Raw genomic sequence first — 15,088 nt, 5'->3', positions numbered from 1 at the left:
TACAGCCTACTCTCGCCACACTTAAGCAAAACCAGTTTGCAATCAATCCGAGCAATCTAGGTTCTCCTCTAATCTCTGGCTTATATTGCTTAGCTCAGTAAAAAGCTCAATTTGCAAGCGAACTCAATCCGAGCGACGACTAGCTGACAAGTGACAAGTCTGCCTTCTATACGGTACTGAAAAAACAGGCATGTATACAACGTATTATGCATAAGTCTTATAACATTATCATACTCTATCTGAGAGAACGGGATCTAAAATGATAATAATCAAGGTTGTAGCCTAATACAAGCAACAGATACTCGTTTTCATTAAGGATTAATTTACAATACATTCAATCTCCCTAGTGTTAGGACACAATGGACACAATGGCACAAAGTGCGCATGAGGGGTACCAGACTGTATTTACCAAGTCGTATGTAACTTTGGAAGAATTTTTGCTGAGCTTGACAGTGATCTACTAGGTATTTAAACCCCATTGATAACATGATGTCTTCCAAAGATGGCGTTCGGAGCAACTTATCACATCCAAACTAATTATGGGAGGCATCGCCTGATGCAAACTCAACACATGCTACGCTGCTACAGTCGGCCAAGCTTGAACTCTTGTCTTAGGAGAACTCCATACAACGACACATAGCATGCAGATTGGCCGCAAGCCACTTGAGTAGGTTTCTTGTAACCCTACATGGTGCGTCAGCAACACTAGAGGTACGAGAAAATTCCGTGGTGAGGTGCTTACGGAGCACTGAAACCCCGACCCAGGCTTGGTTAGTAGCAGGTCAATACGGCTGATTAGGAATGTTTACTCACCTGCTGTGCCCATAAAGTTAGTTTGTTTCATATGCAGAAAGCAGCTAGTTACAACGACTGAAATTGTGATACGCACTTACATCCTGCAATGGTAATTGAGCTGTGATCAGAAGTACACCTCTCGGCAAGGAAAGTAACAGAGTCACTTAGGGTATTGCTTACAGGCTGCAAATAACTGTACTAGTAGATTAAGTGGCTTCAGGGGATAGAAATACTCGCTCTCTATAATTAAAGGTCAAGCGAGATTAGCCAGGCAGCTTACAACAGAATACTGCAAAATGTTCGTGGACAGCTACTTACAAACTATGATTCGTTCAAATATGGTCAGCTAGGCGTTTAAGAGTGAGCAGAAGACGACAAAGTCTCTGTGATGTTCAACTTACATCCTGTATTTAGGTTCCCAATTGGCAACATGGTTAGCGATGGAGCTAATAGTATGCAGAGGATAAGAGAGTGTCTATAGGATAGCTTCTCAGCCGTGACAGTCGTGAAATCTGTGAATTTCTCTTGTGAGAACCGTGGGTTGCCTTATTTCCTAGGGGCTACGTTATTCGTAGGAAATATCATGATAGTCTCATTCATCTACTTCTTCTCCCCCCCTCCAACGACCCCCAAAACAATATCTCCAAAACACAAACCCATACCCCTCACTCCTCACTCCTCATCCCCATCATCATCCGTCTCAGCCCGCGCCTGCATCCTACCCACACTCTCACCCCCACCCCCCCTCTCTACACATCTCTCACCACGCCCCAGACCCAAAGACACGCGTGCACGCGGCGCCACAGCCACCCAATCATCCACACCATGACTTCGAATACCTATAACACACACCATCAGCCAAGCCATCACTTCTCTTATCCCTGCGCTTCTGCCCGTGCAACGCCATTCTCAAACGGCGTGGCATGAGGACAGCGAACACGAAAACACGAACACAATTGAGACCAAAGAAACCACATCAAACTAACCTTCAAACCCATCTAAACTGTCATTATACCGCCGGCCCCTAACTACCTGGCCCCTAACTACCCGGCCCCTAACTTCCCGGTCACGACCCAGACGCTGTGCAGGACCCGTGGCCTCCTCGTCCTCGTCCTCGTCCTCGTCGTAGGAGCTAAATTCAACGTGCGGCGCTCGTCGTGGCGCTGCAGCACGGCCGGGCGTTTCTGCGGCGTGCCGTGTCCGTCTAGTTTTATGCGGGAATCGGACGGTGTGGTTGGCTTTGGGGTGGTGTGGGTGTGCGGGAAAGGGTGTGCGTGCTGGGCGGGCCGGGGGACTGCGTGCTGTGGTGAAGGTTTGGTGGCGCGTGTGCATGTCTGGTTGGGAAGGGTTGTTGTGGTCTGGGAAGGGGGTTTGGGTGTCCATGTGGTAGAGGTCTGGGTTCCAGGGATGGTAGTTGTGTGTGGGGTTGGGCATGTTTGGGGGCATCATTATGCCGGGTGTAGTGTGAATGGGTTGGGGATTTGCGGCGCGCATCATGGCGATTTGGTGCTGGATTATGCGTGGGTCCTGGGGTGTTTCTTCTTGGGCAAAAGGTGGGAGTCTGAATGGGAACTGTGGTATTCCTGCGGTGTTTCTTGCTTGTTGGTGGAGTTGCTGTTGTTGTTGCTGTTGTTGCTGCTGGTGCAAGCCATCTTCTCTGATGCCTTGGAATCGATCGTCCAGCGCCTCGAGTATCTCCTCCTTCAAATTCTTAAAACGGTCTTTTTCTTCCTTTTCCTTCTTCTTCTCCTCCTCTTTCTTCTTCTTCTCGCTCTTCCTCTTACGCCTACTCCCTTTCCCACCGCCACTACCACTCCCATCACTCTCACTCCCACTCCCACTCCCACCCCCACCCTTCTTACACCCCGAATGATCACCACAATCCTTACCCAAATCGTCGCGGAGAATATACCGAATCTCACCCACCTCTTGCCTGGCATCGCTATGCTCGCCATCGTCATCATTCCCGTCTCTGGGCTGCCGCTCCCGACGGTAAATCACACGGTGACTCTTTCTGCACTTGCAATTCGTCGTGCATGTACATGCGTCTAAGAAGGCATTCCCATCAGTCCACTCTTTGCCCGAGGCTACGACTCTGGTACGTTCGGCGCCCGCGCGGTTGACCAGCGCGGCGAAATTGGGCGACGTGGTTCTGTGGCTGGGCTTGTGGGGTTTATACTGGGATGTTGTGTAGGCGCCCATGGGGACGGAAGTGTAGTCTTTGGAACGTGGTTTTGATGGTCGATGGGGAGTCGGTCTGTGGGTGGTGCGCGTAGAGGAAGTGGAAGAGTGAAAGGAAGTGGGGTTGTGGAAGGGAGAAGATGTGTAGGTGTTCATCTGGTCTGGTGGGGGCCGATTGAGCGGTGCATTGAGGCCGCCAGAGGTGTTGAAGTGAGGGAATTGGGGATTGGAGGTGTATTTTGGGGGCTGTTGCATGGTTCGTGGATCAGGCATGCCGCCTGGCATGCCACCGGGACCCATGCCCATGCCCATACCCATTGAACCACCTCCTCCGTCAAATCCTGATGGCATACCACCCATACCGCCCATACCACCCATACCACCCATCCTAGGATCCTGACCCCCAACCCCCATACCCATCCCCATACCCGTCCGTCCACCCATGCCCACCTCCGGCGCACTCCTAGGTCTCTCATCGTCAAAATACCCAGCTCTTCCAGCACCCAGTCCGGCTCTCAAGCCAGCCATACCCCTCATCCCCATCCGCGGATCCCCTCCACTCATCATACCCTCCCCCTCGCTCTCCGTCCTCTCGCTGACGTCCGCGCCCTCAAACTCCTCCCGCCGCTGACACCCCGCGTAGCGCGCCTGCCGCTGGTGCGGCGAACACGGCGTGTAGATGGGTATGTGCGGCGTCGTGCGCGAGTGCGGCGGCCTATAGACTTTTCTGAAACGAGCGGTACTGGGGTCGAGGAGGGGATGGGGGTTGCGGTGCAGGTGGCTTGGGGGGTATAGGGTTAGGGGGGAGCCGGAGGGGACGAGGACTTCGCCGTTGGGGACGGAGACACTGATGAGGGGGTTAGGTGTGGAGTGAGATGTTCCCATAGTAGGACTGGAGTGATTGGTGGTGAGGTTGGCGTTGTAGAGTTGGTCCTGGCTGTTGGGTGTGCAAAGTATGGGCGAGAAAAGGTAAGTGAATGTCAGAGTATCACAGTTACACTACGCCATGACACGTAGGTACTTGCAGTCCAACTTCCCAAGTCCAAGATTCGAAACAAACAAGGTGCAGAAACCAAAAGCACGACTTTGGAAACCTCGAGATCGTATTGTCAACAACGAGTCCAACGCTGAGCGAGAGCAAAAAAGCCTCGGAGAGTGATGGGACGAAAAAGGTCCAAGGTGGAAGAACATGGTTTGTGATTTTGTTTGCTACTGTGCAGGCGTCACATGGGTTGCACAGCAGCGAGTGCAAGGCAAGTTCGAAGGCTGTCAGCTTTGCAGGGATATTTTTTGTCCGACATCGAATCCAAGTAGTGTTTCTTGAGTTTTGGTTACTGGTGTATAGATGTAAGCGCCTGGGATCGTGTAGATGGTGTCTGTGTGAATTTTTAGACGTGGAGAGAACGAAACTGGTGAGTGTGAGACATGGCACCATGGCCAAGATAAAGGAGGTTCTGTTGGCCAGCGGATATACATACCCCTTTAAATTGCTACCATGCCTCGTACTTGTTGGTTCAATTTACCTCGTAATGTGGCCATTCTATGCCCCCCGAGTACTCTGCTGCTATCGTATCTTCTTTTATTTGACAATGCTTTCAGCACCATCTACCTCGCACACTACATCCCATCGCACCCAGTGCCGCATGGAAAAGCTTAAGAAAGGGGTAGAATGAAGGGAGGAACTGGAGTAGACACAGACAAAAAACCTCCCCCTCTAAAGAATCAGTCCAACAACGAGATAAAAAAACCAGTACAAATGCACCAGGCATAAATATGACATATGTGCACTCTTCTTTCACGTTTTGCAAGTTTTTTCTCATTCGCTAATTTCTCCTCTACCAAAGTAGACTTGAACAAAGAAAAGGGAAGAAGAGAAGACAAAAGACCAAAACCCCAAGACGTTCTCCTAAGAGTTTTGGGTCTTCGCATCGTATCCTATCATGTCGCATCAGTCCCAAGTGTAAAGCGCCCATTCTCCTTTTGGGTCGAGGTGCCAAAGCACCAAAGGGGGTGAAGAGATGAAAAGGAAAAACAAACGACGTGCAGGTTCATTCTAACCATGGACGCCTAGAACCGTTTCATGTTTGGTGGAGGTGTGAGCTCAGTCTTCCCAAGTAGATGATGATTCCATTCCAGTATATGCAGCCAAACTCCTCGCTAAGGAAACAAGGGAAAAATGGGGGTGGTGGCGGAAGAAGTTGCAGGAAAACAAAAGAAATGCTGATGATGGTTGATAGACACGCCGACTCAACATGGTGCCGACATGGGCAGCGTCCATGTCCAAGGTGGATTAAGCCGGCCAAGGCGCGAGGAGAAACCAGAAGAGGAAACCCACGTCAATAACCACTACGAAGCGGCCCAGCCCATGCCCGTCGACGAGACACAATGAGCATTGGCTAGACGCTTGCACTTCTCATTGAGGCTGAGAACAAGGCACTTCTTCTCAGCCCAGCAATTCTCAAAGTCGTTCATAACGTCAGTAGTGAAGTTGCCGGCGCGCTTGGCCTCGTGCCACTCCGTGTCGACCTTGTGGCACTTGTGGCGAAGTCGTGGGAGAGCTTCGGTGTGGAGGTGAGAGAGCTCGGTGGCGAAATAGGCATCATGAGGCTCGAGTGGTGTGGAAAAGGAACGGTCACGGGATCGACTGGAATGGCTGAAGAGTTCAGGAGGGCCTAGGGAGATGGGCGAGACGGGCACAGCTTGGGTGGAAGAGAAGGACGTCATGGGAGAGGCGCATTCCGACTGCGACTGCGAGCCAGAAGATCCTTCCGTGATGGGAGAAGATATGTCAGACTGAACCACGCTGCTTGCGTTGCTGACGGTACGGAACTTTGGGAGAGGGAGATCCTCGAGCTTCATGAGTAACTCGTCCATGGGCACCTTGGACTCATGGCTACTGCTGCTGGCACTCTCTGCCTGCTTGTCCAGACGCTCAAAGCCTAGAGCGATTAGCGGTTGGTCTGAGCCAGGGAGGTGAGATTTGAGACGTGAATATCGCGCAAGCACTAGCCCATTGTAGATCTCCAGGTCGCACAAGGGAAATGAATTACTTACTAGTCAGCACAGCTGCGCCAGAGTGCTGGACAGCGGCAAGACTCGACTGGACCGGTGCCGGAAGGCGGTCCCAGAGGTCTTGAGGTATTAACCAGGCACGAAGATGGACGGGATTGTAGCTAAAGGCATCACTATCCTTGGGGCAGGCGGTGCGAGGAGTGTCGATGTGGGAGGCGGACCTGGAAAGAGAAGCCAGGCTTTTACGGCTGGAGCTTCGACGGTTTCTTGTGGGCCTTGGGTCGTGATAGATGGGGGTGGCAGAGGGTGAGGTGGCCATGGTTGTGGGGCGTTTTGATATTGTTCTTTGTCGATGATTGTAGTGGAAGGAGGAGGAGGAGGAGGAGAAGAAGAAGAAGAAGAAGAAGAAAAAGTGTCAAAGGGTGGTGGTTATGCTCAAAGGAGTGCGAGAGCGACTTGGAAAAGGAAGGGGGAGGATAGAAGGGGTTTCTTTTTTGGTTGGTAAAGGTGTGTGTGTGTGTGTGTGTGTGTGTGTGTGTGTGTGTGTGTGTTGTTCGAGACTGTTCCAAAGGAGGGTTGAGCTTTATTTAGAGAGCGACGAGAGTGGGTGAGGTCGAGGACGTGGGGCGGGGAGGGGGAAGTGAAGGGATCGCGGTGATAGCTGGTGATCGGGAGGGTGGACGGGGTGGACGGGCCTACTAGAATACCGTAGATGGCTAAGAGTGGCTGCTGGTATTGTAAACAGCAGCAACGGCCGGTGTTAGGTGTGGAGGCGGCAGGCGCGCACTGAGGCTTTTGCGGAAGGAGTTGAGGCGCGGACCGGATGGCTCCTTCCTTTCTACAAAATGTTCTGACGTAGCGCAGTCGTCGTCAGGCAAGAACGACTTGGTCGCCGCGGGCAGCTGCTATCAGAGGCAGCGACTGCCGTGTGAGGTGAAGGGCTGTGATTGGCTGTGATTGGCTTCAGGTTAGGGCTCACTGCTTATGGCCTCTAGTCCGTGAACAACCATAATTCTTGACTTCTTACGTGCGCGGACAATGGAACGAGTTAGAGTACTGTGTGTGTGTGTGTGTGTGTGTGTGTGTGTTGCACCAACTGGTCGGGGCGAGATTTGCTGCCCAAGTCTGCCAGTCTCGTTTGCACTGTGTGTTTGTGCGTTTTTGTGTCTGTGTGGCTGTGTGTGGTCGAAGTAGTTGACCGTAAGTACATGGATGATTGTTGTATACCCAGTAGTACTGTACTCTAGTATCGTGCTGTAAGTACAGTATGTCTGTCTTGATCGCGTTGACGCAACAAGATCCCGAAGCGTACAGGGCCGCCGTGCGCCGGAAGAGCCGGCCGCTGGACCATGCCCGTTTGGGTGGATGTGTTTTGGGCTAGAATCATGCATGCCCTGTTTCTAGTGTTTTCCAGTCTGTAACATGATGACCCATGGTACTCTACTGTGGGAGAGGCCACTTCTTCCAGCTCCCCCCACACGTCACAGCGTCGAATTCACAGCCCACTACGACCGTGCCTCCGTCATATTACTGTTAGACGACCAGCTCATGCTCAGAACTTACCCTACCTAGAGTAGTAGCCCGGTTGGGTTCCTTCGTTGGGTTTGGGAGGGGGGGGGAGGGCAAAGGCAAAAGCGCCAAGTTTCCAAGTTCCAACAAGGCAGGTTACGGTAGATGCTGAATGCAGCCAACTACCAACAGCCAACAGCCAACAACACGCTCCAACCAGCTCCAGCCACAGTTTTGTTGAACCCCCTACTCCCAAACTTGCTGCGACCTGATGGACATGTGCTCGTGTGGTTGTGTGTGGGTGTGGCTATTGATTATCATAGTACTCTATATTGTCTGACTGTCGATCAGTAAGACGTCGTCGTCGTCGTCGTCCTTCGTCGTAGGACCAAGCACGGGACCGCAACCCAAGGGCTAGCTAGTACTCCTATCGGTAGAGTAGATGGGTATATGGTTGGGCTGACCAAACTTACCATGTACGCAAATGTGACGTTGGAGTCAGGGTCGAATCCATTAGGCATTCATCACTTGCAATTACCAGTAGTTGGCTACATCCTGACAGGTCGCTTGCTTCACCATACAGCTCAAAGCCCAAGTCCCAACAAGTGCAACACCTGGGTCATGAAGCAGAGGATAGACGAACGAGTGGTAGTCAACACGTAATCATGTCATTCTCATCCACCCAACCACCAACCCTGCAACCGTCCATCCGCTGTGGAAATGGAAATGACTGCATCTTGCTCAACCTCTTTGCTTACGCCACGGTATGCGACAAAGAGTTCCTCCTCCTCCTCAAAAAAAGGGCAGGTCAACGTAGATCTCCGACACTGGTCGCATCCAACTCGTCACCTTTTGTTTTGGGTTGCACACGTCACTAGTGTACCCTATCAAATACTGGGTACCCTGCTTATTCGAGCCTGTGGGGGCCCAGTTAGCTTGAGCGGCGCACCACGTCGTCCGCAGTACCAACCTTTGAATCAAGTGGATTCCTGAAGCCGTGTCCACTATCTCACTGACTTGCCCCTTTTCCAGCCTGAAAGCTGCCTCTTCAAACTCCCGTTGCATATCGCCCCGGCCAAAGAAACCCCTACCCAATACGTCAGCTGGCCTTGCCTACATGGGAATGGGGGGTAGTGGCTGAAACTCACAGGTCACCGCCCTTTCGAGCGCTACTACAATCCGACTCGGTTGTGGCCAATTCGGAGAGCGATTTGGCATTGGGGTCATCTGTGCCTTGCTCGTATGCTTGGATCTGTCTCTGATATCCTTCAATCAACTCTATCGCCTCGGCCTTGGTGCGCGTGATCTTGGGCTCGCGCCAACTAGCAGGGCGTCTGCTGTCGGCATGCTTGACGAGCAGATGCGCGCATCGAATCTTGTCTTTGGTGGGTTGAAAGGCGGCAGGCGCAACACCCTTGGAGCTATGGTGGATGGCCATGTACTGCTTGAGCTTCTCCGGGTCGGTGCCTGCAGGAGGTTCCCATCGCGAGTCCTTGGTCGAGGCCTGGAAGTAGTATGGGAGGTTCTTGGTGTTGGAGCGGCGCACCTCCCATCCCTCGGGGAGTCCAGTTTCCTCTGAAGACTGCGCATTTGTTGGTCTCGTATACCAGGGGGGGGGGGGAGAGGCAGGGAGGGAGGGAGCGGGGAAATCACAAGTCCATGTTGGAAACTCACCATTTTAGCTCTAGTGTGGATTCAAAAAAGGTTGCGCAGTTGCGTAGTATCGATCAACAACGAAGGCGGCGGGCACTGGACAGCAAAGAAGAGATTTCAATTCACGAGGAATGGAGTGTTGTTGCAGCAACGTTGAGACTTGCAGGCGGCTGATGGAGACGATCGGCGCAAGCTTGATGCGGGGGGGGGGGAACCTGCTTGCTAGTAAGCTGCTTTCTAAACAAAGCTACGCAAGTCCCCAGGTCCTACTTAGTAAGTTGCATGTCTCGGGCGCCAACCAATTGCGGCACAACGGTAGTCCGCGTCCCCTTGGTTCGAAGACGGCACCGCCTTTGTTCTTCTCCATCTTTGTCCCCCAACCTTCTCATGCGCCCTTGTCCCATAGACGATCAGCCAGCCATATCCCGACGCCTCAACCGAGACGACACGACTCGCCTGCACACAAAGAGAAACAATACTGTGCCTAACACTGCGACATCACCTGCATCCTCATCACCATGTCGTCGCCCGCACAAATGAGAGCAAGCGGCGCAAAGGGCGGAAAGGAACCTATTCTCTTCCGCTTCTGCTCAGAATGGTGGGTAGCTTCCGTGAAAAATATATAAAAATCTGGCAACCAGCAAGAGAGAATATTGACTTTGCCCAGCTCCAACCTACTATTCCCCCGCGAAGACCGAAGCGAGAACAAGCTGTTGTTTGCCTGCAGAACCTGTTCCTTCACCGAAGAGGCGCCCTCATCATGCGTGATGCGCCATGAAATCGCATCTACAGTCGGAGCTACAGCTGGTGTCACGGCAGAAGTGGCACAAGATCCCACGGTTCGTTGCCCCGAATATGATTCGCAAGCCGCCCTTGATGAAGAGATGCCCTGTTGCACCATGTGTGGTATGCCCATCATGTGCGTCGAGTGCGGCGAAGAGTCGGCGCCTGGCTATGCTCTCGAGGTCATAGATGAAGAGCCAACCGCCGAGCCTCAGCCAGAGCGGTATATGGAGGAAGAGGGCTTTGACGACGACATGCAGGACCAAGACTCGTCATGACACCGCTACACCTACACACTGTACTGTTGCTTGCTAGCTGTTTAAGCCTGCTTGCTGACTGTCTCTGTGTCTAGTTACCTCGCATCCAGAAGCAGTGCACAGAGTGCGGCGAGAACGAGGCTGTCTTCTTCCAGAGCCAACAGCGGACGGCCGACACGGGCATGGTAAGGTTATTCTGATCTCTCCATGGCTTTGCTGACTTGTCCCAAGGCACTCTACTATGTCTGCTGCGGCTGTGGCGCCGTCTCGCGCCCCTCGGACAACCACGACGTTCAGGGCGAGGGTGGCGCGTAGATATAAAAGCACATGCATGGCCTGGCGCATATGAGTTTATCACGTCATCAATTGCGAGGAGTTATGGGGCATTTCTTTCAATATCCATGGCAGATTTTCCACTGGCATACATATTTTACATTCTTCCTGCACTCCATAGACTCCTGAAAATGCATCCTATCCCTCTTATCCTCTTATACGTGCATGGGCGCCAGTGACAAGATCTTTGACCATTGCTTTTGCCTCAGCTCTGCTGCCACCACGCCACTAACTCTTGAGCCGATGGGCTCGCCGGCCTTGTTGATGAGGACGCAGGCGTTGTCATCAAACTTGACCACGCTTCCATCTGGTCGCTGCCACTTCTTCGCCGTGCGCACTACGACGGCATGTCGCACATCTCCTCGCCGCACCTTGTTCGCTGCGCTGATGGAGACGCTGTTGCCAGTCTCTGGGCCGAAATTTCGTTGCTTCTTGACGACGACTACGATGCGATCACCTGGACATGTCAGCCTCCGCCTCCCACTTCCCCAGATGGATCTTGTTTAGGATCTACCTACCCACTTTTGCAGGCCGTTTGGATCGCAAAACATTGACGCACTCGACAATGGCGGCGCCAGAGTTGTCGATGCAATTGACGAGGGACTAGAAGTGCACTGCATGAGCCGCTGGCTCTCAACCACCACCACCACCACCACCACAGAACCAACGAGGATGCGTACCTTGAGCTGAATCATGGCGACTGCCCCGTCTATTTGGGATTATCGTAAGAAGACGACTCCCGTCCTCCGCAGGCGCTGGTTGCTTGTGACGGTGCTATGCTGGCATACCACAAAGCCCCCAGTGCAAGTTTGCAGCACGACGTCGGGGATTCGGCCCTTCTCCTTTTCCCCCAGGCACGACTTACTGTTAGCGCGCAAGTTGGATCACCCTCACCAAGTTGACCTTCCCCCCTTCACCCGCGTCAGTCCGCCGGACAGGGCTGGCCGCTTCCGCTTTCGCATTCAACGCCCAGCCCCAGCCTTGACCATTCTGGCCTCTGCGCCATTTGAGCGTCGCGCCGTCGTGTCTGGCTGCTTGCTGCAGGTGTTGCTCTGGCCTCGCAATTGCTTTGTTGTCGTTTGCTCCTCGCCGGCTTTCCTATTGGGTTATCCGCCGGTACCGGTACCGGTATTGTACCTGCATTCACCGGTGATACCAATTACCTGCACGGTCGCTCCTCCTTCATCGTTGCCTCACCGTCAGCCCCAGCCCCTTTGACACCACCCTTCTCCCCCATACCACGACACGAATCAATCGCGCGTACGAGGAAGCCCACATCTTTTCCCCACCCAAATCGCACGCATGGCGCCCTCGCAAAGAGGCAAGTCGACGGGCAAGACCAAGCTCACGCTTGAGACACTGGCCCAATACGACGACGTGATTACAGACGCACTGGTGGACAAGGTAAGCAAGCTGTCATAGAACCCGCGCGACGCCTCCCAGCTCACCCTTGCGCGCACGCGTAGGTCTATTATTGGACGATTATTCGCAAGAACCGCGGTGGGCGCTTTACTTCACTGCGTGGCCTGCACGAAGAGGACATTGCCAATATCCTCCGCAAGCACGTCATTTGGGACAAGGATCCGACTGAGGCAGTTGTGAAGCTGCTGCAATTGCCTGGCCTGCGCAAATTTGTGGCTGGGCTAAAGACTGAGCGAGATCAAGAGCAGTTCAAGCGTCACCTGCGGAGATATGTCAACATCTACATGTCGGACTGCCCCTTTGAGGTCACGACGACGAACCGCTACACTATTACAGAACACGAGGCTTCGGTGACTGCACGACGCGACATCAGTGCGCGTGAGGAGATTAAATACTTGACTGGGGTCCAGGTCGCCATGACGGAAGAGCAAGAGAAGACGTTGGAGCTGCAGCGCAAGGACTTTAGTCTCGTCTACTCGAGCAGGAAAAAGACGCGATCTTTGTTTTTGGGGCCTGCGCGTTTCGCCAATCACGACTGCGACCCCAATGCGAAACTGGCTACCAAGGGATACGATGGCATGCAGATTGTGGCTGTAAAGCCCATTGATGAGGGGGAAGAGATTACAGTGTCGTACGGCGACGATTACTTTGGTGATGACAACGAGGAGTGTCTCTGTCGCACGTGCGAAGAGCGGCAGCAAAACGGCTGGGCTCCCATGAAGCGGGTGGAGGAAGAAAGTGACGAAGAAGAGCAAGAAGGGAATGTAGAGCAGGACAAAAATATAGAGGAAGGCCAGAATCTTGAGCAAGTCGACCTCGAACCGGCGAGTGATGGTGGGCCTCCGACTCCTTTTCCGCCAAAGAGAAAGCGAGACGAGTCGACAGAAGAAGACTTCTCGCAAACTTGCATGCCATTTTCCAAGCGCGTCCGGATAGAGAAGTCTTCTCTATGCAAACAGCGTGCCTCGGAACATCTGCGAGAAGCGACGTTGAAGAAGGCGCACAGCATGTCTGCTCTTCATGAACAGATTCCCGTGTCGAGCGTCGAGAATCCGAGCACCAATGTGCCAACCTGCCCACAAGTTTCACAGGACATCCGAAACGATCTTGCCTCATCACGCGAGACCACCCCGCAATCACCCACCTCAGCACATTCGCCCAAATCATCGCATTCGACAGATGCTACTTCAACCGATGCTACTTCAATTGATGAGGATCTCCTGACAGACTCAACCGGCCCAAAGATCAAAGTGGAACCAGAGATTATACACGACCGCCCGGCTCTTGGAGTGGCCATGGTGAAAGAGGAGGTCACAACGACTACGGTAAACGCCCCGTGGCCCTCCCCTCCCGCAGAAGACTACATGTCAGATCTCAGCGAACTATCTGAGAGTTTCGAATTTGACAGTGAGAACGAACAGATTGTCAAGCGCAAGCCCCGACCCATACGTCGCACCACACGCTCGAAGTCTCGTTTTGAAATCCAGAACTTTGGCACACCGGTTACCATGGACGACACGGACGATTTTGAGTACGTGGAAAACAAGCGGAAACCGGGAGATTACATGACATCCTCGTCGCTGCTGTCAGCCAAGTACTCCAAGTGGAATGAGTGCTACACGTGCGAAAACTGGTTCGTCCAACAAGACGGTTACAACACGCGCAAAGACTGCCCCCGCTGCGAGCGACACTCGAAACTCTACGGCTTTGCCTGGCCCAAGACGGAAAAGGAAGGCAAGCACGACAAGGAAGAGCGGATCCGCGACCACCGCGTCGTCCATCGCTTCGTCGACCCCGACGAAGAGCGCCAGTTGAAGCGCGAGAGGCCCAAGAAAGCCATCAAACAACAATTGCGCGACCGCTTCTCCACACCGCGTAGTGCGCGTACGAGCTTGAGTGAGAGCGTTGAGGTCGATAGTGGACGGCGTAGACGCAGGCTCAGGAAGACGATGTAGATTGTCGAACTTTCCGGGACAAGGGCGAATCCACGGCCGCCAGATCAACATGCTATTTTTGTCCGTGGTCGGCAAGTGTATACCCATCTTGGGGGGTAGACAAGAAGTCTCTCAGAAGACAGAAACACACGCACAAAGTTGTACTTCACCTAGCTTCCCCCTCGACCTCGGCGTCATTATAACGCACTACAAGACTCACGCGTCAACAACGCAGCGTCTCAAGCACAACAGGCACGGGCACGGGCTTGCAGCATGTGCACGCACATGTAGTGTCTATATACCTTGGATACACTCCATCCCATACAAACACACACACTCGCACAATAGCACGCTTGTATATCAAGGCAGCAGATATATCCCCTTGAATACTACCAGCAACGCCAACACTGGGATAAGCGGGAGGAGCGAGCGTGGTGTGCTGTAGGGCTACTGGCAACGCTGGACTAGTGCTCATACACAAGTCACATCTATGCTTATATTCCACGCTGATATTCAACTAGTATTAACCTCGTGGTGTCGTTTGGGAAGAGTTGGGTGGATTTGCGATGCGGTGTGGTATATCATGATATAGTATAGTAGTATCGTATAGTATACTATTCACTCCGCATCAACTTCCTTTTAATCCATTCTATCCCTCCTCTCTAATACCTCCCACCACATCCCAACCCAAAGGACAATAGTATCCATCTACAACCTTTCCAGCGTGTCCGCATAGCCGCGTAGCAAATCTAGTCAGATGCAAGACATTAGGTAGCTATATATCTATACCTGCACAACGCATACATGTTGGCCGTAGATGTTGGATTCTTAAAACTACAAAGGGCAGAGTGCTCTGCAATATGGGATTTTCATGCTATGTAATGGTGTTTTGAGAATTCAAAGTTGTAGATGTTGGTAGATTTGACCTGCATACATGCATCTCAGCTACATACATACATATAGCGCATCAATCAAATCAAAATCTATTGAAAAACCTCCAGACTATTTCTTAGAAAGGATTGTTAGTATCCCTGCCTTTGTCGCTGAATACAAACAACACAACGTCGAAAAAACGGGCACAGGATCCAGTGTACAAGTGTTAACAAGAGCCAAGTTTACAAACTACATGAATTTCAACCCAAACTGTCACCAAAGCACTTCGCTAAATAAAAAAAGAATCTCATTTACTACTCCTTCCCATCAGCATCA

At 52.5% G+C, this 15,088-nt stretch overlaps 6 protein-coding genes across 6 annotated transcripts; 2 read left to right on the top strand and 4 right to left on the bottom strand.

Annotated features, from left to right (window-relative positions):
* Positions 1-1,776: 1,776 nt before the first annotated feature.
* Positions 1,777-3,543, bottom strand: IAQ61_007098 (uncharacterized protein; the record flags this gene model as incomplete). Its single annotated transcript, XM_003840923.2, has 1 exon — positions 1,777-3,543. One exon carries the CDS (start codon positions 3,541-3,543, stop codon positions 1,777-1,779), a length of 1,767 nt encoding a protein of 588 aa, XP_003840971.2.
* An 845-nt stretch (positions 3,544-4,388) lies between these two features.
* Positions 4,389-7,233, bottom strand: IAQ61_007097 (uncharacterized protein). Its single transcript, XM_066097435.1, has 2 exons — positions 6,031-7,233; positions 4,389-5,915 (listed from the first exon to the last, which is right to left on the bottom strand). Exons 1-2 carry the CDS (start codon positions 6,305-6,307, stop codon positions 5,323-5,325), a joined length of 870 nt encoding a protein of 289 aa, XP_065952477.1. The 5' UTR covers positions 6,308-7,233; the 3' UTR covers positions 4,389-5,322.
* Positions 7,234-8,404: 1,171 nt separating this feature from the next.
* On the bottom strand, positions 8,405-9,174 carry SSP1 (protein kinase ssp1; the record flags this gene model as incomplete). The annotated part of the gene is made up of 4 exons (XM_066097434.1): positions 8,405-8,414; positions 8,468-8,584; positions 8,646-9,079; positions 9,172-9,174. The coding sequence occupies 4 exons, from the start codon at positions 9,172-9,174 to the stop codon at positions 8,405-8,407; spliced, it is 564 nt and encodes a 187-aa protein (XP_065952476.1).
* A 494-nt stretch (positions 9,175-9,668) lies between these two features.
* On the top strand, positions 9,669-10,505 carry IAQ61_007095 (uncharacterized protein; the record flags this gene model as incomplete). Its single annotated transcript, XM_003840926.2, has 4 exons — positions 9,669-9,748; positions 9,818-9,989; positions 10,286-10,375; positions 10,422-10,505. The coding sequence occupies 4 exons, from the start codon at positions 9,669-9,671 to the stop codon at positions 10,503-10,505; spliced, it is 426 nt and encodes a 141-aa protein (XP_003840974.2).
* Positions 10,506-10,678: 173 nt separating this feature from the next.
* Positions 10,679-11,218, bottom strand: IAQ61_007094 (mitochondrial 54S ribosomal protein uL14m; the record flags this gene model as incomplete). Its single annotated transcript, XM_003840927.1, has 3 exons — positions 10,679-10,980; positions 11,042-11,126; positions 11,204-11,218. 3 exons carry the CDS (start codon positions 11,216-11,218, stop codon positions 10,679-10,681), a joined length of 402 nt encoding a protein of 133 aa, XP_003840975.1.
* A 607-nt stretch (positions 11,219-11,825) lies between these two features.
* Positions 11,826-13,900, top strand: SET9 (Histone-lysine N-methyltransferase set9; the record flags this gene model as incomplete). Its single annotated transcript, XM_003840928.1, has 2 exons — positions 11,826-11,927; positions 11,990-13,900. 2 exons carry the CDS (start codon positions 11,826-11,828, stop codon positions 13,898-13,900), a joined length of 2,013 nt encoding a protein of 670 aa, XP_003840976.1.
* Between the last annotated feature and the right edge of the window lie 1,188 nt (positions 13,901-15,088).

Source organism: Plenodomus lingam, assembly GCF_022343315.1.
Source record: "Plenodomus lingam strain CAN1 chromosome Unknown contig_27, whole genome shotgun sequence".
In the NCBI taxonomy this organism is placed as follows: Eukaryota; Fungi; Ascomycota; class Dothideomycetes; order Pleosporales; family Leptosphaeriaceae; genus Plenodomus; species Plenodomus lingam.
Note: the sequence above shows the minus strand (reverse complement) of the source record. Positions and strands in the feature narration are given on the sequence as shown.